The sequence below is a fragment of the Rhinatrema bivittatum genome, chromosome 6 (assembly GCF_901001135.1).
Source record: "Rhinatrema bivittatum chromosome 6, aRhiBiv1.1, whole genome shotgun sequence".
NCBI classification, from domain to species: domain Eukaryota; kingdom Metazoa; phylum Chordata; class Amphibia; order Gymnophiona; family Rhinatrematidae; genus Rhinatrema; species Rhinatrema bivittatum.
Genome location: NC_042620.1, coordinates 101446883 through 101472089, shown reverse-complemented (window position 1 = coordinate 101472089; position 25207 = coordinate 101446883). Strand labels below are relative to the sequence as shown.

Genomic DNA, 25207 nt, shown 5'->3' with positions numbered 1-25207 from the left:
CGATCACAAAAGTTAAAGGGACACAAGAAATCTGCATCTGGGGTTCCACGCTCTCGTTCTGTGCCTGTTACTCAAACCACATCCACTCCCAGTCTCGAGGAGGAAGAACCCATGCAACTAGGCTACAGCCACCTATCCGCCAAAGAGAGATGTCATCGCAAGAGATTAGGTCTCTGTATGTACTGTTAAGAACATAAGAAATTGCCATGCTGGGTCAGACCAAGGGTCCATCAAGCCCAGCATCGTATTTCCAACAGAGGCCAAACCAGGCCACAAGAACCTGGCAATTACCCAAACACTAAGAAGATCCCATGCTACTGATGCAATTAATAGCAGTGGCTATTCCCTAAGTAAACTTGATTAATAGCCATTAATGGACTTCTCCTCCAAGAACTTGACTAATAGCAGTTAATGGACTTGTCCTCCAAAAACTTATCCAAACCTTTTTTGAACCCAGCTACACTAACCACATCATTTGGCAACAAATTCCAGAGCTTTATTGTGCATTGAGTGAAAAAGAATTTTCTCCGATTAGTCTTAAATGTGCTACTTGCTAACTTCATGGAATGCTCCCTAGTCCTTCTATTATTCGAAAGTGTAAATAATCGAGTCACATCTACTCGTTCAAGACCTCTCATGATCTTAAAGACCTTTATCATATTCCCCCTCAGCCGTCTCTTCTCCAGCTGAACAGCCCTAACCTCTTCAGCCTTTCCTCATAGGGGAGCTGTTCCATCCCCTTTATCATTTTGGTTGCCCTTCTCTGTACCTTCTTCATCGCAACTATACCTTTTTTGAGATGCGGCGACCAGAATTGTACACAGTATTCAAGGTTCGGTCTCACCATGGAGCGATATAGAGGCATTATGACATTTTCCGTTTTATTAATCATTCCCTTCCTAATAATTCCTAATAATTCCTAACATTCTGTTTGCTTTTTTGACTGCTGCAGCACACTGAGCTGACGATTTTAAAGTATTATCCACTATGATGCCTAGATCTTTTTCCTGGGTGGTAACTCCTAATATGGAACATAACATCAAGTAACTACAGCAAGGGTTATTTTTCCTTATATGCAACACCTTGCACTTGTCCACATTAAATTTCATCTGCCATTTAGATGCCCAATCTTCCAGTCTTGCAAGGTCCTCTTGTAATATATCACAGTCCTCTTGTGATTTAACTACTATGAATAATTTTGTATCATCCGCAAATTTGATATCCTCACTCGTCGTATTCCTTTCCAGATCATTTATGTATATATATTGAAAAGCACCAGTCCAAGTACAGATCCCTGAGGCACTCCACTGTTTACCCTTTTCCACTGAGAAAATTGACTAACACTAACACTTCCAGTCTCTATTATCTCGGAAACCCTTGAATTCCACACTTTAGCATTAGTGGACTCCGGTGCCGGTGGGAACTTCATACTCAGACAACTCGTAGAGCACCTATGAATCCCCACTGTTCGGATTCCTACGCCGCTGCTTTTATTAGCTATACATGGCGAGCCATTAACTGGTGAGGTCTCCTTCTCTAGACAACCCATCTGTCTACGCACAGATTCTCTTCACTCCGAGAACCTCTCATTCCTAGTTCTGGATAAGGCTATACATCCGGAGGTACTTGGGTTACCATGGCTACAGACGCACAAACCCCAATTCGATTGGAGTACCCTAGAATTGTCACAATGGGGACCAGATTGCCATGAAAAGTGCCTGAAGAAGATAAAACCTATGCCTTGCATAATTACCACCACTTCCCTTCCAGGCCTAGCACCACAATACTCATATCAAAACGTGTTTTCTAAGAAGGCAGCCAATACTCTTCCGCCTCACTGGTCTTTCGACTGTGCATCAACTCGAAACCCATTTCCGAGCCACCAGGGGAAGGTGTACCCGCTTTCTCTGTCAGAGACCAAGGCCATGTTGGCCTATATTCAAAAAAACCTGGAGAAGGGGTTTATTCGTCCATCCAAGTCCCCGGCTGGAGCCAGATTCTTTTTTGTGGGTAAGAAGGATGGATCCCTTCGCCCATGTATAGACTACCGTGGACTTGACGAGATAACAGTGAAGGACCTCTACCCCTTACCACTGATCTCTGAACTTTTTGATAGGCTCCAGGGAGCCAAAATATTTACGAAGTTGGACCTTAGAGGCGCGTACAACCTGGTCCGCATACATCAAGGAGACAAATGGAAGATGGCATTTAATACCCGCGATGGCCATTTTTAATATTTGGTCATGCCATTTGGCCTTTGTAATGCCCCTGCTGCATTCCAAAATATGATGAATGACATCCTTCAAGACATGCTGTACCAGAGTGTAGTAGTGTATTTAGATGACATTCTGGTCTTCTCACAAGACCTTCCAAGTCATCAACGAGATGTTGCAAAGGTTCTACAGAGACTATGCAAGAACCGTTTATATGCCAAACTAGAGAAGTGCGCTTTTAACCAAGAGTCTGTTCCTTTTTTGGACTACGTGGTATCCATCCAGGGGTTCCAAATGGACCCGCAGAAAACCAAGAGTTTCCAGGATTGGCCCCAACCTACTGGTCTCAAAGCCTTACGATGTTTCCTCAGATTCACTATTATCGCCCATTCATCCATCCCTATTCTACCTTGACCGCACCTCTAACAGCTATGACACAAAAGGGAACCAATCACTCTCAGTGGTCTCCAGAAACTCTAGACGCCTTCCAGGAACTCAAGAGGGCATTCCTTCGAGAGCCTTCTCTTCACCACCCGGATCCCCGATGACCATTCATAGTTGAGGTGGACGCCTCAAACGTCGAAGTGGGTGCTGTCCTGAGACAGCATAGCGACACCCAAACATTAAATCCATGCTCTTTTTTTTCTCGGCATTTTTTCCCAGCCGAGCGACACTATAGGATAGGAGACAAGAAGCTGCTTGCCATCAAACTGGCGTTTGAAGAATGGCGCCCATTGCTCGAGGGAGCAAACCACTGCAGATGATACCACTGCAGATGATACCACTGCAGATGATACAAAATGCGGCAGCGAGATTGCTGACCAGTACCAGCCGCGGCGAACACATCTCACCCATCCTCAGGAACCTACATTGGTTACCAGTGATTTTCAGAATTCTATACAAATCAATCACCTTAATTCACAAAACTATCCATCATCAACTTCAACTCGACCTGGAAATCCCACTCAAACTCCACTCCTCAAACAGACCAACTAGAGATATCCACAAAGGCACTCTGAAATTTCCCCCCACTAAAGCCTCACGCCTTTCTACGACCAAAGACAGAGCTTTCTCGATAGCTGGCCCATCTATCTGGAATGGCATCCCATCAAATCTCAGATTGGAGCCATGCCTCTTAACTTTCAGAAAAAGACTTAAAACCTGGCTCTTCCACCAAGCCTTTGCCGATCCACCAGACAATCACTAGTTGTCCTCACTCTTACCCGGTCTGGCATTTACTCACGAACAATGGTCCCTGACACTTCGAGGTCAAAGCACCTTTTAAGCTTTTAACCCGTACGCTCTATGGTAACCCTTATAGTTATTTCCTGCCTTATCTTCTTTCCAGCTTGTTGCAAGCTTCCAAGTTCTCCTTCCCTGTTGATTGTAACTTTGACTTATTCTACCTATTGTTTTCTTTCGTTTACTTGAATTGTCACTCCAGTTATACCCTTGTTAAATGTAAACCGATCCGATATGGTTATTTACTATGAAGGTCGGTATAAAAAACTGTTAAATAAATAAATAAATAAACATCAGATAACAGTCTACACGGACCACAAAACCTTAGAATACTTACGTCATGCGCTGCGCCTGAACCACAGGCAAGCCCATTGGTCCCTATTTTCAATCATTTGGATTTCCTTTTGAAATATCGTCCTGATGACAAAAATACCTGTGCGGATGCACTTTCATGTTCCTTCTCCACCGAGGATGCTTCGGATGAACCACGACATATAATTGACCCTGCAAAGGTGATGCTTTCGGCTACGCACACGGTCCCCACTGGGAAGATGGTGGTCCCACAGACTCTCAGGAAGAAAATCCTTAAATGGGCCCATGACTCTTTCCTCGCGGGCCATCCCGGTCAATCGTGAACCTTGGTTACCATTGGGAGATACTATTGGTGGCCATCTATGAGGGAGGACTTAAAGGCCTATGTGGAGTCATGCTCTACCTCTGCGAGACAAAACCTCTGGCTGGCCGTCCTTAGGGACTCCTCCAACCATTGCCCGCACCAAGTGAACCATGGACGCACATAGCCACAGACTTTGTGGCTGACCTACCCGTGTCCAGTGGCAACAACACCATATGGGTCAAAATTGACTGTTTTTCCAAAATGGCACATTTTGTGGCACTTTCCAGGTTACCTACTGCTCCAGAACTGGTGAAGCTGTTTATTCGCCACATATTTCGCCTGCACGGCATGTCGAAGTACATCCTCTCCAATAGAGGGGTTCAATTCACGGCAAAGTTCTGGAGGTCCCTCTGCAAAAAGTTCGATATGTCCCTGGATCTGACGTCAGCTTACCATTCACAAGCTAACGGACAAACAGAAAGGACGAACCGCACGCTTAAGCAGTTTCTATGTTCTTAACACCATACAAAATGACTGGTCAGAGTTGCTCCCCTGTGCCGAATTTGCACTAAATTCACACCTGTCTGCTTCCACTGGATCCTTGCCTTTCCAGCTCATGTATGGACGTCAACCGCTGTCTCCATTACCAATACTCTTGTCAGTATCATCTCCTGCAGCTAAGGTGTCGGCGCAAGAACTGCATCAGGTACGGGAACACACTAAGGGCCTCCTTCAGAAGGCAGAACAGCAGGCCAAAAAGTTTTACGATGCTCACCACAGGGCAGCTCCGCTACTACAACCCAGAGACAAGGTATGGCTCAGCACCCACTTCATACGCCTTAAACTGCCTTCCGCACGATTCGCACCACACTACATAGGGCCTTTTGCTATCCTCTGCCGCCTGGGGCCAGTGACATACAGTTTGTAGTTGCCGTCCTCACTTCGAATCGACAATGCCTTTCACATATCCCTGTTGAAGCCGCTCGTCTTGTCAGAAGGAAGACACCTGATCCGCAACCCCTCTTTGCAGAGGAGGACATCATCTACCAGGTGGAGGACATCCTCGACGTGTGAAAACATGGGAGACGCTGGGAGTACCTCATATCCTGGGAAGGATTTGGACCGGAGGAAAACAGCTGGGAGCTGGCAAGTAACACCCTTGACAAGGATCTCATCAAACAGTTTCATTTGGATCACCCCAGAAAACCGAAACCCCCTGGGAGGGGCCCTAAGAAGGGGGGTACTGTTATGTCCGTCAGTTGCAGACGGCTGCGACCTCTCATGCTTACCTCTTTTCTCCCTGTATTGTCAACCCTAGGACGAATGGCAGCATCCACCAGCCAACGCCAACCTCCCCAGCCTTCCCAGGACAGCGTGGGTGCTGCTGACCGCCATCTTGAACCTGGTATTACCTAGGGCGGGCACGCGTGCAAGGACCTCCTAAATACACGTCATGGTGGGAACCTTGAGGGCGTCCCCTCCCGATGACGTCAGCGATCCTCTGTACTTAAGCCGACCGGCCCTTGGCTAAGCCGAGTTAGCAAAGAGTTTCCTCATTGCTGAATCCACTCAACACTTGGACTTCCTGTTCCTGTTCCTACGTGGGTCTTCGGCGCTGTAAGTACCCGCTCCTTAGGGGCTCTCCTGGGCCCTTGGCTATCCGCTCCTCGGAGGGCCTACTTGTTCATGATTCTGCCGACCCACTGCCTCGGAGCTACTCTGGGACTACCATCTGTGAGTACTACTCGAATTACTACATTGCCGCTTGCTGAATTCATCTGCGATGTACCCCGTGCCGCGGGCCACTACCGCTTCTCTTCAGCAAAGCCTTCCTGAACACCTAGAGCTGCAAGAACCTGCCGCGTCAGCTACAGCTTCCTTCGGGCTGTCTACAGCTCAGTCTTTGTTATGGTTATTGATGTTTGGGTGGATCCTTGGACACTGTGGCAGCTGACCACGCCCACGGGGGGGGGGGGCAGTCCCGTGAGGGACCACGGTGTTAGGCTAGACTCTGGACAGACAAACACAGATTTGAATCTTTTATTAGACAGTTTTGGAAACTGCCAGAGGTGGCAGTAGTGAGTAGTAGATGTTGAGCCCGGCTGGGCAGGTATCCCACAGGACACTGGAACAGCGATTCCTCTGCTTGGCTGTGCTGTAGAGGAAAGAGACTGAGAGTTATGAGTACACAATGAGAAGCATTCAGAGTCCCAGGTAGAATTAGGAGAAGCTCCAAGACAGGGAGGGCAGGCCCTCGAGGAGTGAGTACCTGATCCCTTAGAGCAGAGAGACTCAGTGGTATTGTACTCGCACAGCCGTAGCAGCGATTCCACTAGATGAGAGGTCTGGCATCTGAACAGAGGGCAGGCCCTCAAGGAGCGAGTACCTGGTTCCAGGGAAGCAGTACTGTGGAATAGATGGTAGTTGTACTCACAGATGGAAACAGTGAAGTCTTCCAAGAAGAGAGGTTTGTAGATGCAGGCAGCGACTCAGGGAACATGGGCCCTCGAGGAGCAAGTACCGGTTTCCTGATAGCACTTGAAAGAAGCAGAAGAGGCCCCCAAGAAGCGGGTACCCCTTTAGCAATAAGAGTTCCAGATAGCGCTGGAATGGCAGAGTAGCTTCGGTACAGAGAGCGAATCCCATCCGTAGAGTTCCGGTTGCTAACTCGATTAGCTAGCAAAAATTGTAGGCTTAAATATCTGGGCAGCGTAACATCATCTCAGGGGGACGCCCCTGAAGTTCGTGCCAACGTGGAAATAAAGATGAGGGCAGCGTGCGCACACACGCTCTATGGTACCTTGGAGGAGCATGGCGGGAAGCAGCACCAAAGCCAGTCCGGGGATGCCGGAGAAGATGACAGACAGACGCCGCGGCAGCCAGTAGTCCGAGGAAAGCGGGAGGAGCCTCAAGAAGAGGAAGGTAGGCGGGGCGAAGCCGTCACAGACCAACGGTCGCAACAGTATTCCCCTTCAAAGGGCGGACTCCAACTCTCCAACTCTCGTACTAGGTCTTGGTTTGAGGGGATGCATCTGGTGAAACTGATGAAGCATCTCTTTATCCAGGATATTAGCCATCGGCTCCCAAGAATTTTCTTCAGGGCCGTAACCTTCCCAAGACAGAAGATATTCCCAAGTCTTGTCATGTCTTCTTACGTCTAGAATGGCTTCAACCTTGTATTCTAGGTCTTCTTCTGCATTGATAGAAGATGGTTCAGGAGACTTGGATGAGAACTCACTGAGAATGAGTGGTTTCAGAAGTGAAACGTGGAATGTGTTGTGGATTTTCAATCCAGGCGGTAGCTTCAGACTGTTTGTAATGTTGCTAAGACGTTGGAGGATTGGAAATGGTCCAATGTAGCGAGGAGCAAATCGAGTGGAGGGTAATTTTAGTCTCAGATGCTTAATTGATAGCCAGACTTTGTCACCAGGTTGAAATATAGGCACTGTAGTATGGTGAGGTCGTAGGACTTCTTTGCTCTATCACCCCCTCTGATTAGCATTTTTTTAGTCTGAGTCCATAGTTGATGGATATCATCAGCAGTGGATTGAGCTGCTGGGGATGACACTGTGAGCTTCAGTGGAAGTGGTGGTGAAGGTAAACGTCCAAATGGTGTTGATCCAGTGGATGATGCTGGATGTGAATTAAAGGCGAATTCAGCCCATGGTCACAGCTCGGCCCAGTTATTCTGATGGCAACTCACATACGCTCGAATGAACTTTTTCAGGGTCCTATTCATCCTTTCAGTTTGGCCATTAGATTGTGGATGATAGGCAGATGTATAATCCAGAGAGATATCAAATAGCTTGCACAAAGCATTCCAGAATCTTGCCGTGAATTGAGATCCTCTGTCCGAGACTATGTGCTTTGGTAGGTCAGACTCCTTGGCATACCCCACGCCGCGGGCCACTACCAGATCTGTAACCTGAGGTACACTTTTCGCCTGAGAGAACATCCTGGCATACCCGGCTCCACGGGCCACTACCAGATCTACGTCATCAGCGGCATCTCTGGAGTATTCCCCTACTGCTCAGAACTGTGTCTCTCTCCTCTCTCCCGCTCTGCGGGCTCTACCTCATTTCCCTGTAACAAGCCTCTCTCCAGCAGTGTCCTGTGCAATCAAGACCAAGCCTACCGACAGTGAAGCTCACAGGGCTCCTCCCTGTGGGCAGAGTCATCTCTCATCTTGGGCCAGGGTTCGCATTCATACAAAAACATAACATCTACATTTTAGACAAAATCAAACTGTGATCCAGTTGCTATTGAATATATCTTTTTTTGCTGAACTAGTAGCAGGCAATTTGCAATGTCAACAAGCTCACTTTTTTCACAGTAAATAGAGCTTGCTGACTTCACTTTTTGTATTGTTGATGACACTGAGCAGCCAGAAGTGAGAACATACACATGCCGATGAAATACCATGCATTCATGCTAACACACAAGTTAACCCATGGTTGGACACACATACATAACCCCTTATGCAATAAAGGGATTAGCATGTCCAAACTAGCACGTAGTTAATAGCGCTCATCGCACATAAATGCCATGTTGATGAGGCTATCAGCTAGTACCCTCCTTATGTAAAAAATAAATGTGCGTCCAACACACACATTTGTACTCTAAAAAATTAACGCTAGTCCTGGAGCTGGCATTAAGTCTTGAGGAGCCCCAAAGGTTTACAGAAAAGCAGAAAATATTGCTTTTCTATGGTTCCTCCAACTTGATATCATGGCAATATTAAGTAGGAGGAAACATAGAAAGCAGCAGCATGAAATAAAAAATTTTAAAAAGTCTAGCCGGCGGTCAGGTTAGGAAAACGAACGATCAATTTACGAGCGTCCATTTTCCTAACCCGTGGCTGTGTACAGGTTAGGAAAACAGATGCTCGTAAAATTAAACGTCCATATTCCTAACCCGCGCACAGCCACTTCTTCTGGGCGCCCAATGCCATGGATATACTAGGGATGCACAATTTATACCTAGCGCGTCCTTTTTAGCATGGCGGCTCATTTACCTATTGCATTGAGCACCCTAGGAGAGATGATTGTGCACACATTAAAAAAAAGTGCTTCAGTTTGGACACGTGTTTTTAGCACATCTGTATTGCATCGGCCTGACACAGTCTGGATCTAAAACCTAATCTCCTGATGGGGGCGCAGTGAGGTATCCGTACAGCAAGCCACCTTGAATTTTAAGGAAATGTGTTCCAATGTATTAACACAAGTACAAAACATAAGCATTTGTAAATGCAAACAGTTACTTGGTTGATGAATATACCCTTCTGTGGCTGGCCTTCTGTGCTTTCATATACATTTCTTTACAGTAGATAACCTCCCATCTTATTATTCTGTCCTATTTGCTCACTTCCTACTTCTAGCATCTTTCTGTTGTTTTCATTGTTCCACATGTGATGCTATACAAAAGCGCACACTGCAGATAAATGATTTTCAAGGCATTGAGTGTCAGAGTGATACCCTACATGGAGGGAAGATTCTGTGTTTCTAGGTAAAAAAAAGAAAACCCTTGAAAATTGTTCACATTGACTTTAAATATATGGTACTACTTCTAACATATTATTCTTTAAAACTTCTAAAATGCTCAAAATAAAATATTGTTAAAAGCTTTGGGGTGAATTAACAAATACATGCAGAAGTACACTATATTTACGCAATCTGTATTTTATAAATGTTGAAAATACGTGCGTACTTTACTTTTAGCGCCTACGGGTAGATGTGAATCGGTTATTTACACTTTCGAATAACAGAAGGACTAGGGGGCATTCCATGAAGTTAGCAAGTAACACATTTAAGAAGAATCAGAGAAAATTATTTTTCACTCAACGCACAATAAAGCTCTGGAATTTGTTGCCAGAGGATGTGGTTAGTGCAGTTAGTGTAGCTGGGTTCAAAAAAGGTTTGGATAAGTTCTTGGAGGAGAAGTCCATTAATGGCTATTAATCAAGTTAACTTAGGGAATAGCCACTGCTATTAACTGCATCAGTAGCATGGGATCTTCTTAGTGTTTGGGTAATTGCCAGGTTTATGTGGACTGGTTTGGCCTCTCTTGGAAACAGGATGCTGGACTTGATGGACCCTTGGTCTGACCCAGCATGGCAATTTCTTATGTTCTTATGTTCTTACATATATGTGCATAAAAGGGACAGTCTAGGGGCATTCCTAGGTGGGACCCACATTTAAATGTGCAAGTTTCTATTTTAAAAGACACACATGCAGATTTGGCAATGTACTTGTGTAATTTTGCACCTGCTAATTATCTTGTGTATGTGGTATAAAACGCATTTATAGTATACTATTGGCTGGGGTCTGGGTTGAAGTTTAGACTGAAGAACCAGGAGGGTCTCAGTGACACAAAGATGGATTGGGCAAGAACTATTGGAGTAATTAGTAAATTGGTTAATTTCAATAACACGAACGTTTTAAAATAGACTGACATATGCGCGTAAATCGGGTTTATGTGCATACGTTTATTCTCCTAGAACAAGCAGGATGGTAGTCTTCACATGTGGGTGATATCATAAGAAGGACCCCAGCAAGGAAAACGTTTGTCAAAGTTTGTAGAAACTTTGACTGGCAGATTGACCATGCCCAGCCTGCTGCTATCCGCGCATCAACGTAAGGTCCCCCTTCAGTCTCTTCTTTATGTTTAAACATTTTATTAAAGTTTTGCAAAGTATCAAATTACATTTGTCTGGGCGCAGGTTGTTCTGCCACTACCCCCAGCAACACTGACAATAATTACAGCAATGTCTGAACTAGAGCATAAACCCCCTAACCCTCCCTCCCTCCACCCCCCCTTCTCCGTTGACTCGTAACCATTCGCCTCTCGGAAGGAATTCCAGTCCATATCACGCTCGTGGACTTCCATCACGATGGAGAATGGAGAAAGAAGAAAAAAAAAACTCCTAAGAACGTCGAATCCATCTCAAGGCGGGAGAACGTCAATCGTTGAGAATACGGCTCCGAGCCTGGTGAGGAAGCGATTACAGGTATGGCTCCCAAACAGTCTCTTCTTTTCCGCAGTGCAGTACCCTCATGGTAGTGGAGCTCCAACTCCTTGAAATTGTTTTCAAACTTTTCTGGATTATTTCTGCATTGGGTCCCCCTTCGCGCTTGGTTCCTCCATTCAGTAGGTACCCTTGGGTTTTGCCTTCGTTCTTCGCGGTCGATTCCCAACTTCCGCACCGTGGTGCACGTCGGTTATCGACCATGCGCCGTGATCTTTTTTTGATGGCGTCATCAGGTTTTCCAAAAAAGCAAACCAGAAACCGGTCCAATATTGCAGTAGCAACCAAGAAAAAGAACAGGTGAACACCAGGGATTCTTAATTCTTTATTAAGCACTATGCACCAGAAAAGCCCGACTCAGGCCGAGTTTCGCTCAAAAGAGCTGCTTCAGGGGCTAATAAAACACATATAAAAACATATAAAAACAATTAATACATATAAATATATTAAAACATGTCAAACATTTAAGACATATAAAGCCATGTATACCAACACATTATAAAAACATAAAAAATGATAATACAATAAATAATAAGGACATACAATAATGTCAAAATGTACTTTTTTCTTGGTCATCAGGTTTTCGACAGTGCCCCCAGTGTCCGCGGACCATGTCCATCACGGATCCGCATGAGGTGTGTATCTTCTGTCTGGGGGCCTCGCATGACATCTGGGAGTGTCGTTTGTGTGACCGAATGACCCCCAAAGGGCATCGAGGTTGCCTGGACAAAATGGAGAAGCTCTTCGGCTCTCCAAAACCCTCTACTTCGGCTTCAGTATCCTCGACACCAAAGGACTGTGGGGAACTGTCCCCATCTCTTCCCCTGGAAGTTCCGCTCTCCAGTACCCCTAAGGATCGGGGAGAGGGAGATCGGTCCTCAGTGGTCCTCATCATCCTAGGTGCTGGGGAAAGACTGGGCTGAACGCCAGAAACCAGGAAGCATCGACACCAGTCACCATCTCTCCACGGTTTAGGTTCCGGAGCAGCATTGCTGGCTGCCAAGCAGCCATCGAAGCAGCATCGGCCACCGGAGGCCCCATCCTCCGTGCCCTTGGTAGCCCAAAGTGTTCCCCACCAGCAACGGTGCTGGGCGCCGTGCCTCCTTGTGATCCTTCCGAGGAAGTGCCGGCGACATCTCATCCCCCTCCATCAGTCCTAACCACCCAGGACTTTCAGGAGGAACTTGACCGCAGGGTGCAGTCGGTGGTGCTAAAAGCACCACAGAGCATCAAGCTGCCGGTGCCCGAGCCCCCGCCATCGATGCTCGCACCCCTGCTAGAGCGTCTGGACATCCTTGGCGCCCTACCGACGCAACCAGTGCCTGAAAGGCCCTCGGTACCTCCTCAGCCACCGACGCCCTCCACTGGAGCAATCCCGATTCCCAGGTCCTCCGAGAATGATGAGGCCTCGGGAACCGGGCACCCTTGCCCATGGTTCCCAGACCGCCGCCAGTTCCTCCTGGCGTATCGCAGCTGATATCCCCCAATGCTGGGGGTTCCATCGATGCTGCTAGTGCCCCCATGGCCTAGGCCCACTGCCCCTCCCGGCCCCTGCCCTCAGCATCCGCGCCCCAGCGAGGAGGAGGGTACCTATGACCCATGGGGCGATGACTCCTTGGACTCATCCTCTGAGTTCTCCGACAAAACCCTCTCGGAGCCTTCCCCTCCGGAAGAACAGTATTGGTCTCCACCCAAAGACCTATTGTTTGCCAGTTTTGGTAAGGGCCATGGCAGAAGCCATCCCCTTCCAACTCCTGTTGGAGGAGGATACCCATCACAAGATGCTGGAGATCCTTCAGTTCATCGATGCTCCCAAGGAAAACATGGCGATGCCGGTCCACGACATCTTTAAGGAGCTCCTCCTCCACAAGTGGGAACACCCAGTGTCGGTGAGCCCAGTAAACAGGAAGGCAGATGCAGCTTACCCAGTGCAACAGGCTGTGGGTTTTGAATGGCGGCACCTCCCCCACCAGTCGGCGGTGGTGGAGTCTGCGCTTAAAAATGCCAGATGCTCCCAGACATAAGCTTCTGCACCTCCGGAGCGTGAGCACAGGGAGCTCGATGGCACCAGTGGGCTATGCTGGTGGCCCGCATTGCGGCCTACCAGCTATACATGACCCAATACAGCCGCAATCTATGGAAGCAGGTCCAAGAGTTTGCGGAGGGCCTTCCCCAGCAGCAGCAGAAGTCTCTTGCAACCACTGTCATGCTGGGCCTTGAGGTGGGTAGATACGAGGTGAGGTCTGCCTACAACGTCTTCGAGACCACAGCCCGCCTAGCCTCTGGGGGCGTCGGCGCCAGATGGCTGGCTTGACTCCGAGCCTCAGGACTCCGACCAGAGGCTCAGGACAGGCTTGTGGATCTCCCCTGTACAGGCGAGAACCTGTTTGGGGATAAGGTGAAAGAGGTCATGGCACAGCTGAAAGATCAGCATGACACTCTTCAGCAGCTCTCCGCCAGCCCCTCTGAAGGTGCTTCCTCCGCCAGGAAGTCCTCCAGGCCAGGCCCTCATAAGCCCTTTTACCGGCTGAGGAAATTCTATCCTCCAGCCACATGTGCCTGCTCGCCTCGGACCAGTCCCAGAGGTCGTGGCCAACAACAGCGGCTTCCGAGGACCCAGCCAGCCTCCCAGCAGGCCCCTGCCACAGGCTTTTGACTGGTGGCGAGGGGGCACGAGCCAAAAGCCGGTTTCCTTGACAGTTTATCCCCCAGTTGGTGGCAGGCTTCTTTGCTTTGCCCGCCGCTGGGAAGCAATCACCTTAGACCATTGGGTCCTCTCCATTGTCTGCCAGGGTTACCGCCTGAATTTCAGCAGGCTCCCAGAGGCTCCCATGTCCATCTTGGGGTTCGTCCGCCCATCAGGTAATCCTCCAATTGGACTCGCCACCCTTTTAGTGGTGGGTGCAGGGGAACCGGTCCCCCACGAGCATCGGGGCCACGGCTTCTACTCGAGGTACTTCCTTATTCCGAAGATGAATGGAGGCTTGAGCCCCATTCTCGACCTCAATGTGTTAAATTGGTTTCCCGTAAGAGAGAAATTCAAAATGGTCTCTCTGGGCACACTGATCCCACTCCTCTAAAAGAGGAGACTGGCCCTGCTTCCTTGACTTAAAGGAGGTTTACACTCATATTGCAGTTGTCCCCAACCACAGAAAGTACCTCCGCTTTCTGGTGGGGATGGCACATTTTCAGTTAAAAAGTGCTGCCCTTTGGGCTGGCATCAGCCCCACGCATCTTCACAAAATGCTTGGCGGTGGTGGCTGCCTACCTCAGGCATCGCTCGGTTCATGTCTTTCCATACCTGGACGATTGGCTGATCCGGAGCGACTCCCACTCCGGGGCCTTGAACACACTGGCCCTGACGGTTCAGACTTTGCAGATGTTGGGATTTGTCATTAACTTCCCCAAGTCACATCTCTGTCCGTCTCCACAGCTAGATTTCATTGGCACCAGGATGGATACGGCAGAAGCAAAGGCTTTTGTGCCAAGGGATCGGACGATCGCCCTCTCTTCGCTGGCCACCCTCATTGGTGCCAGCTCATCTGTTGCTCCGCCTGCTGAGCCACATGGCGGCCTCGGTCCATGGGACCCCTTTGGCCCGCCTCCGCGAGGAACCCTCAGTGGGCCTTGCGGTCCCAGTGGCGGCAGGCATCCCAGGACCTGGAGGCACCAGTCACGGTCATGTACCCCCTCCGCTCGTCCCTGGACTGGTGGGAAGCCCTTCCCAACCAATGCCTCCCCTCAGGGGTGGGGGGCCCACACAGACAGCCTGCACACCCAGGGTCTTTGGACCGCAGCCGAAGCCCACATCCAGATAAACATCATGGAGCTTCAGGCGATACGGTACGCCATGTGGGCCTTCCAGGACAGGCTGTCCTCCAAAGTTGTCCTCATCAAAACAGACAACCAGGTGACAATATGGTACATGAACAAGCAGGGCAGCACGGACTCCTTTCTCCACTGACAGGAGGCAGTGGAGAAAGGAGTCGGGCCACCTACATGCTGGGTCACCTAAACACGCTGGCGGACTGTCTCAGCCGATCCTTCCAGCCACATGAGTGGTCCCTGAACCCTCAGTAGCAGCTTACCTTTTCTGTCGCTGGGGCATGCTGGGCATGGACTTGTTTGCCTGTCCCCTCATTTACAAGGTGAGCGCCTTCTGCTCTCTGATTCCAAGGAAGGGCCATCCGGCCTGCGACGCCTTCTCCCTTCACTGGGGACAGGGTGTCATGTATGTATACCCCCTTCTCCCGCTCCTCTCGAGGACACTGACAAAACTGCAGGAGGACGGGGGGACCATGATCCTGGTGGCCCCCTCCTGGACAAGGCAGGTGTGGTTTCCTCCTCTTCAGGACCTGTCAGTGAGTGCGCCAATCCCGCTGGGAATGGCCCATGACCTCATATCACAGAACTAGGGCACCTTGTGCCACCCGAACCTCTGGACCCTGGTCCTCATGGCGTGGATGTTGAGCGCATGATCCTCTGGCCTTTGCAGCTCTCGGATGGTGTCTCCAAGGTCTTGATTGAGTCACGAAAGCCTTCCACCCGGAAATCCTACAATTCAAAGTGGAAGCGTTTTTTCCATATGGTGCGGTTGTCATGGACTGGATCTGTTCTCCTGTCCGCTTCCCCGCTTGCTGGATTACCTCTGGCATCTGTCCGAGTCTGGCCTCCAAACCAGCTCAGTCCAAGTACACCTCAGCGCCCACCACCAGGGTGTCGCCAGTGCGCCCATTTCAGTCCAGCCCCTGGTCGGGCGCTTAATGCGGGGCCTTGTTCAGCTGAAGCCCCCACTTCATCCACCAGCAACCCTGTGTGATCTCAGTGTTGTCCTGGCGAGGCTCATGCGGTCTCCATTCGAGCCTCTTAAGTCCTGTGACTTGAAGCTCCTCACCTGGAAAGTCATGTTCCTGGTGGTGATCACTTCTGCTCGCAGGGTCAGTGAGATCCAAGCCCTGGTCTTGTACACTCCCTACACGAAATTCTTCTATGACTGTGTGGTGCTGCGTACAAATCCAAAATTTCTGCCTTAAGTGGCAACTGCTTTCCACATCAACGAGTCAATCATCCTTCCCACATTCTTCTCACGTCCTCATTCCCACCTGGGGAAACGTGCTCTCCATACCCTGGATTGCAAGCAGGCACTCGCTTTCTACTTGGACCGTACAGCGAGCCATTGGTAGTCCGCCCAGCTCTTTGTGTCTTTTGATCCCAATAGGCTGGAAGCATCAGTGGGGAAACAAACCTTGTCCAACTGGCTAGCGGATTGCATTGCCTTTGGCTATGAGCAGGCAGGTCTTCAGCTGGCTGGCAGGGTGAAAACTCTGCCAGCCAGCTGAAGGCGCTATGGCGGCATCAGTGGCCCATCTGTGTGCGGTCATGGTCGCAGAAATCTGTTGGGCCGTAACCTGGAGTTCTCTCCACACATTCGCAGCTCACTATTGCCTTGACAGGGACAGTTGCCAGGACAACACTTTTGGCCAGTCTGTCCTATGCAATCTATTCCAGTCCTGAACACAACTGTTTTTCAACGTGCTCTCTGTGGGACCAGACAGCCCCTGATTTTCCCCACAGTACCACAGCTGTGCTGTGCCCATTGGCAACTTGTTCGGCTACTGTAGGTCTCCTTGGTCAAGTGGAACAGTCTGGAGCTCTGTAATCACCCACATGTGAGGACTACCATCCTGCTTGTCCTAGGAGAAAGCGCAGTTGCTTACCTGTAACAGGTGTTCTCCTAGGATAGCAGGATGTTAGTCCTCAGGAATCCCACCCGCCTCCCCATGATGTTGGGTTCACCTTCGGTTTGTTATGTTATTTTTCTCGCTCGTAGTTTTTGCTTTATTACGAGACTGAAGGGGGACCTCGTGTGGGCATGCGGATAGCAGCAGACTGGACATGCTCAGTCTGCCAATCAAAGTTTCTAGAAACTTTGACAAAAGTTTTCTGTGCCAGGCTCCATCTGATGATGTCACCCACATGTGAGGACTAACATCCTGCTATCCTATGAGAACACCTGTTATAGGTAAGCAACTGCACTTTTTTTGTGTGTATAATATATACATGTATAATTTAAAAATAGGTAGAAAAAGTATGCAAGTTCAGTGCAATGAAGTACTCGCTTTCAATGCATTACATGTATTCATGTGTAAGCATATATACAAGCGGATGTTGCAGGATGGAGATAACGTATATTTTATAATACAAACATATGTGATGTGCACGGGATATAAAATACTAACATAGATCTATGTATGGCCATATGTGTACTTATATGCCCCCCCTGCGCAATTGTTTGAAAGTTACCCTCTCAGGATAGACTTACCTTCTTACGTTGCTTTTAAAAAGACAATAATTTGGTATATAGTATCACAAACAAAACAAAATCTAAAAAATATGGCCTGCCATTAAAATGAAAGTGAATATAGGAAGTAGCCCAAATGATATAAATGCATCTTCCCTAAAGACTTTCTACATATCATTATATTTTCTTTTTCTTGACTTTTAGGTCTTGAACCTGTTTCTGGCCTTGCTGCTGAGCTCATTTAGTTCAGATAATCTTTCAGCTACAGAAGAAGATAATGAAGTGAACAATATTCAGATTGCTGTGGGAAGAATACAGAAGGGAATAGATTATACTAAAAATGTTTTATGTGAATTTGTTCAGAAAGCCTTTATTAGAAAGCAGAACGTTTTAGATAAATCACTTGAGGATCTTCACAAGAAAGAGACCTGCATGTTTAATCATAACCCAAGTGAAATAAGCAAAGACCATGATTATCACAAAGATGGTAATGGAACTTCCAGTGGCATTGACAGACCTGTGGAAAAATATATAATTGATGAACATGATTATATGTCATTCCTTGATAGCCCGAATCTTACCGTAACAGTTCCCATAGCCATTGGAGAATCTGATTTTGAAAATGTAAATACAGAAGATTGTAGTAGTGAATCTGATCCTGAAGAAAGCAAAGAGGTATGATATTATTTATATTTTTAATATTTATTAAACACGAATTAGTGACTTATCTTAATTTGTCTTTTTTCTAATTTGGTAGCTAGATCTAGTTAGTTATATGGTATACAAAGATATGATTTAGAGAAATGATTATGACAAACCTGTGAACTGGTTCCGTTCTTCTAGGAACGGAAAGCAAAAACCTCTAAAATATCCAGTTTTGTTTATTGCTGTAAAATTTTAATTTGCCTTTTTTCAAAGATACTATTTTGTAACTCAATGTAACATTCATGTTTTCTTACCTGCAGACTGAAAACTGTTTGATCTTTTTCTAAAATGCAACTTAAAATATTTGCAGAATTAAAATTAGATAACTATGCAGATTTCATGCAATCCATGCAAAAGCATGGCTTCTTTGGAGAAAAGAATGTGTTTACATGTATAATTCCTGGATTTCAGAATTTAGTTGCCATAGTATTTTGTGAGTCATATTAGATAAAGTAGTATGGTAGCCATATTATTCCATTTGAATGCACAAAAATAAGGGTCCACAAACAACATAGAAAATAAAGTGATACCTTTTTATTGGACTAACAATACATTTCTTGATTAATTTTAAGGAATTAACATTCCCTTCCTCAGGTCCAAACAGAATGAATACTGGTAGATCAGAGTTAAAGATGACATTGCCAGAAAATACAAGTGAATCATAAATTTCTTAGCATACGGACAGATGAATCCAGAATCAATGGGTTATGCACCTCACTATCATATGGAGACCGAGCAAAGCTGATATCATTGTATATTTACCTCTGCAGTGACATCAGCCCGCCAGTATTCTCCGTCTCCAGCAGATTGTGGACGTGCATCTCCCTACTAGGGATTGCTTAAAAAAAAATTTCAAAGAGAAGAAGGAGATTTACTCGCTCTGCTCTCCTATGGTGATACTTTGTGGTCCCTCCCTCAGTTGAGAATCCCTGAGATGATATCTTTGGATCCCTCCCTCAGATGAGTGCCTTGGTCCAATAACTGATTTTTCAGCTGGCGTGGACTTAGCTGTGAAAACAAAAACAAAAGCTGAAAGGCAAGCAGGTGCTGGAAGCCAAGCCCAGGGGTGACGATCCTTGCCCTCCCCCCCACCACCTCAGCCAGAGACCGACCTTGTACTTAGCCAAGGCGGGTTGAGCTCAGTTAAAGGATAATTAAAAAAAAGAGAGAGAGAAGAAGAGGGGTTAAGTAGGGATCCCTTTTCACCCCGTTCTCCTTGCTTGGCATGCCAATCCGATATTTGTTCCCACCTTCGAGGGAGCTATGGGAACATGGGAGCTTGGCGGGTTGAGCAGCCTTTTGGCTAGTTCCCGCTCTCAGGATTGTCTTGTTCGCTATGTGGTAGGCTGCGGCAGTGTTTTCACGTGTTTTCTTGTGCATAAGACTGCCCTCTTCAATTGCATCGATTTGTGCTTTGCAATCGGCTTTTTGTCCAGATTGTGCGTCCAGGTTATGTGCCTGGTTGTGTGCCTAGTTGGGTTGCCTAGTTAGGCACATAGTAGCGCCTACCAGGGCACTCAGTTATGGGCACACATGCACGCACTTATTTCCGCGCACTACCTGAAACATCCTGGTAGGAGCTCAGTTTGTTCATTTATCAAGACACAGTGTTGAGCACCTAATTTTAATGCACCTACATTTTGGGCTCCTAGTTTTTGCAGCATGAACACAATTGGACACACTCTTGTCAGACACCTGTTGGGGCATATTGCAGACTGATGACAACCATAGCAAAGAAGCCTAAGCGCCTTGCCCTTTGTGTTGCTTGTCATATTTGGCATCCCAGCCTGGCGATCCCTTTAATTTGTGTCAGCGCTGTTTGGAGGGTCAGGGAGAATTGCTTCCATCTGATTTTACTAAGCCTGTTCTTCCCAGCCTGGTACGAGAATAGAAGAAGAGCTGCCAGAGCTGATTTTGAGGCTCCCCTAACTGGTTCGTCAGCGAGGGAAGACAGTTCAGTGGGCACAGGTCTGATGCCCCCTGGTATTGGCATGGATTTATCTACCTTTTCTTGGGTAGAATTTTTTTCAAGGACTGCAGTCTTTTCTTCAGGTGCAGTCCTTAGCCCGATCAATCTTAACAGGTCAGGATCGCAGCTGGCAGATTCCTGCAAGGCTGGTGCTGAGGATAAGCGTTAGAGTATGCCAAGATCTGCGGCGGGTCTTCCCAATAGGGACCAGATGGCACAAATGATGAAGCTGATCCTTACTCCCTGGAGGATGGGGAAATTCCTCTGGGATTGGAGCCATATGGTGCGGTTCTTTCACAGAGATGAGTTACCGGCTCTGATTTCCCAGACATTGAAGATGCTGGGAGAACCGGGGGTTGAATCCAGGTCTAAGCCAAAGAAAGATCCTATTTTGATTTCTTTGCATAAAACCTCTTGTTTCTTCTCTATTATGGAGGCCATTCAAGAACTGATAGATCTTGAATGGGGTGCCCCAGAAGCTAATTTTAAAAGGGGTTGAGCCTTGGAAGGACTGTACCCCCTAGACCCAGCTGCAAGAGAGCAATTGTGCTTTCCAAAGGTGGATGCGCTTGTGTGTGCCGTTACCAAGTGGATGACTATCCCCGAGGAAGGGGGAGTGGCCTTGAAGGATGTACAGCATATTAGAATTGAGGCAGGCTTTTGAAACAATGGCAGTGAATTTGCAGATAGCTTCTTAAGAACATAAGAACATGCCATACTGGGTCAGACCAAGGGTCCATCAAGCCCAGCATCCTGTTTCCAACAGTGGCCAATTCAGGCCATAAGAACCTGGCAAGTACCAAAAACTAAGTCTATTTCGTGTCCCCGTTGCTAGTAATAGCAGTGGCTATTTTCTAAGTCAACTTCTTGTTGTTCCCTAGTGGCTCGCTCTTGTTTACTTCTCTCTCAGAAGGTCGATTAATCTGCTGTGAATTCTAGGGCAGTTATGGAATCAGCAGCCATCTTTTTGACAGATGCAGGCTGCGATTCAGTCTGCACTTCAGCCAGACGGGTGGCTTCAGTAATAGCGGCCAGGCGTCAGCTCTGGCTGAGAAATTGGTCGGCTGATACAAACTCAAAGTCTAACCTTACGAAATTGCCCTTTAAAAACTCGTTCTTATTTGGGAGCGAGCTGGAGAAAATGGCCAAACGTGGGGGGAGTCCCAGGTTCCTCGGTTACCAGAGGATAAGAAACAGACGCCGCGCTCCTCCAGCACGAGAGGTTGTAATAGGGGGTTCAGATGTTTTCAACCCTACAGAGGAGCGGCCATTCATTGGGCTCGACCTTTGAGTAGGTTTCAGTCCTTTCATCCCAGGCAATCCAGAGGGGGCGCAGAGTCAGGTAATGGAGTCCCATGAACCTCCCCGTGAAGGTGTGCCGACCCACCCCTGGGATTAGAACATAAGGGGTCTCCTCTCTCTTTTTTATCCGAGGTGGGTCGAGATCATGTCAGACCAGTGGGTTCTGAAGGTGATAAGAGATGGCTATGCGCTGGAGTTTCACAATATTCCTTGGTGTATCCCTGTAACCCTCCACAGAAGAGACAGGCAGTAGAGTGTATGTTGTCAAGACTCCTCAGCCTGCAGGCTGTGGATCCAGTGCCCACATCTCAAGAAAATATGGGCTGATATTCCATTTATTTCATTAAGCCCAAGAAGGAGGGCTCTTTTTCCCCATTCTGGACCTCAAGGGGATCAACTGTCATTTGCGGGTGACTTATTTTCACATGGAAACCATGCACTCTGTGATAATGGCAGTACAGTTGGGGGAGTTTCTGACATCTATGGACTTGTCCAAGGGGTACCTTCATATTCCCATCCGGTGTTTCGCAGTTTTGGGGCATCGTTATCAGTTTTGAGCTCTACCTTTTGGTTTGGCCACTGCGCACAGAACCTTTTCCAAGGTTATGATGGTGCAAGGAAGAGGGATTCAGTTTTGTTAGGGAACTGGGGAACCTTTTGGGGAAGGGAGAGTGTCTCCCGAAGGGATGGGCTCCACCTTAACCAGGATGGAACCAGACTGCTGGCACTAAACTTTAAAAAGGAGATAGAGCAGCTTTTAAATTAGAACAAAGGGGAAAGCCGACAGTCGCTCAGCAGCTCATGGTTCGGAGAGAGGTATCTTAAAAGGATACTAATGATGCATTAGAATTAGGGCAAAAAATGTGATATGTTTGACATGATTTTTCCATGATAAAACCATGCTGCCTTGCATTCTGCAGCCCACTAAGTTCATAATATAGACAGCAAACAAATAAAAACACAGCATAAAATATAGAATTTTCACAACAATATCTTGCAAGTAGTAAACTCTTGGTAGTTGGTATGTATCCTTAGTAACTGGGAAATCCAGATGGGCTGGATGGACTTTTTTTTTACCATCAATTACTGTGTTGCTATTAATCATGATTTGAAGTTATTTGTAAGAATATTTCTTTCTACTGCTATGGTGTACACTTGGAGCACTTCTGAGAAGATCATGGATTTAGCTACTTCTCCCTAACTCCTTAATTTGTTTTAGAATTTTTACTAACTCATGATTAGCCATATAATTTGTTCATTTGTATTACAGGTACACAAATATCTAGTTCACATTCTTTTGGAATTTCTCTAGTTAACCCCTGTACTTTATGCTCACCCCTGCAAACCAAGGGTCCTCAAAAACAAATCATTGCCCTTTCTTCATAGTTATTTCTCAACTGTATAGCCATTACACTGGCATCTTCTTTCAGAATGTGTCTAGTTCTTCTTAGGGTACATCTGCAAGGTCTTTCAAGGTCTTTGTTTCAGAAGACTCCCTCATCAACTTCAATCTCTATTCTGGTTGCCCCTAGTGCCCAATATCTCAGTACACATGCATGGTAATATTTTTGTGATGGAGCAATACATAACAGATCCACAGTCTGAGTTCTCCCCGAGCCTGTAATAAGTCAGACTCCCCTGCCTGTTTGGAGGCTCCATACCAGCAGGACTGGACAAAGTAGTCTCAGAGTTGTTCTTTTATTCCACTATAGCTCAGCATTTAGTCTGCCAGTTTCCCTCTTTAATGAAGAGAGCTGAACACAGATGAGGCAACTTATTGCAACTCTACAGACATTTCACTGTACTGTTTTCCTTATCCTTTAGCTTACTTTATGCTAGTTACTCCAAAAATATCAGATTTAATAGGAACTGTTTTGCTTAAATGAGGCAACACACCAGAAGTTCCTGCCCCCAGTAAGGAAACAGTCTCTATATAACAACAGGAAGCTAGGTGAATACAGTAAGAGGAAGAGAAAAATTATCAGGAAATCAGTTTACTTACAGAGATAGAATAGAAATGTCAAAAAATAAAAATAACAAAAATATATATAAGGTGATACCTTTTTATTGGACTAACTTAATACATTTCTTGACTAGTTTTTGAGAGCTCATCCTTAGGTCAGAATAAAATGAGCAAAAAATGGTAGAGAGCGCAAAGCTTACGAAGATGGATAGAGTAAAACTATTTACTGAATTCCAAAGTTGAAATTCTGTCATGGAAAGCAGGAAATAAAGTGAAATTTTACAGCGTTTGCTGAATTTTTAAAAACCTGTGGTTTATAAAACTTTGTAAAATATTAAACTATTGGAATAATAACACAAAATTGTCAAAATTCTGTTTTGGATAGTATAGATGCATTAAATGACTAAACCTATGAACTTTTTACACTGTCACTCTGAGTACAGTACATATTCAGTTTTAGCAATATAGGCAAATAGTAATTTTGTGTGAACAACATATTCTTCAAAGAAGTTGTGATCATGTATGGAGAGAGTCAAGTAGGCTTAAAAGTTGGAAATAATACAACAATACTAATAGAAGTTGAGTACAATGCTGAAGTTTAAGCTGAGATATATTCCAATGCTGTCATAATCATGTTATAATAATGGCTGTTCTTGTTCTTTTTTTTTATATGTCACAAGTCTATAATGCATATTTTTGTTTTTGCTATTTAGCATTATATTATTTTAATATGTTTAAACTGATGTCAAAGATATGTTTAAGTTAAAATCTCTAATTACTGTGTGACCCCTTTGGCAAATTGGTAATAGGTAACAGATGGTTTGGATAATGTTCCTGAAAATTTAGAAGCTCTGAGATTTTCAGAGCAGAGAACTAGAGATATGGGGGTACTATGTTTTGACCTTCATTGCTTACCCTTCTTACTTCTCACAGGGGTAAAATCTATCTGGAGCAATCAAGGATGCAGCTCTGGTGCTTTTTAACACGGCAGAGAAATGTCACAAATTTTACAAAGGTTAACCAAATAAATACTTTATAATTAAAATGAATTTTGATTGGCTTGCATGCAACTTGGTTATGTCCTGTGTCTGTCCATTGCATTACAGCACAAACACATACAGCTGCGCCCAAAACTGAGTCATGTGACTCACATCATACCATGGTCAGGCGAGATTGGCAGCTCCCAATGTTTTTTTGCTCAACCTAATAATTTCTATAAGAACCTTTTATACATATATAAATAGTATTTCATATCAAGCGCATGCTAATCAGGTTTTCTCAATCATACAGATATAGGAATATTAAAGTTCAGAAATCTGCTAAGAAGGTATGCATCATTTTTAGAACCACAGTGTAAAAATTCTTTTTTTATAAAAGTTTCTCCCAATTTATAAATTTGTTTTGCTGATAAACATCATACATAGATCTGTTGTATTATATTCTTATATTATTGTCACATTTATTTCTGTTATGGAGATGGTACATTCACACAGTTTGAATATGTTTACCCAATCAAATGAACAAGTGTCTTTGTACATTTTTTTTTATCTTTGGAGAATTATGAATGCACCCTTAATTGCATGTAATCCTTTAAAATATAATTTGTTTAAAATTGGTTGTTTGAATTAGGATTTTATAAATATTCTATTAGTTTTCTAGCATAAATAAGAAAACAAATTTTTAATATTGAAAGACTGTCAGACTGGCCCACTGGCTCCGTGGCAGTGCTTTGTGCTGCTATTTGAGAGATCTTTGTTCAGTTTCTAATCCAGGTTTCTGGTTCCCCACCTGCCAGGGCTGGAGATGTTGTGGATGCAATATTCAGAAAGTCTAATATATATACATAGAGGGAGAGAGAGAGAGACAGATAGA

General features: G+C 46.0%; 1 protein-coding gene across 9 annotated transcripts in view; it reads left to right on the top strand.

Annotated features, from left to right (window-relative positions):
* The window catches only part of LOC115093628 (sodium channel protein type 2 subunit alpha-like), a 523144-nt gene that overhangs the window by 277615 nt on the left and 220322 nt on the right, over nucleotides 1-25207 (top strand). For all 9 annotated transcript variants that reach the window (XM_029605666.1, XM_029605660.1, XM_029605661.1 and 6 more), the window contains one exon: nucleotides 17601-18071. In XM_029605666.1, the coding sequence (XP_029461526.1) occupies nucleotides 17601-18071 (471 nt within the window). The remainder of the gene's footprint in view (nucleotides 1-17600; nucleotides 18072-25207) is intronic.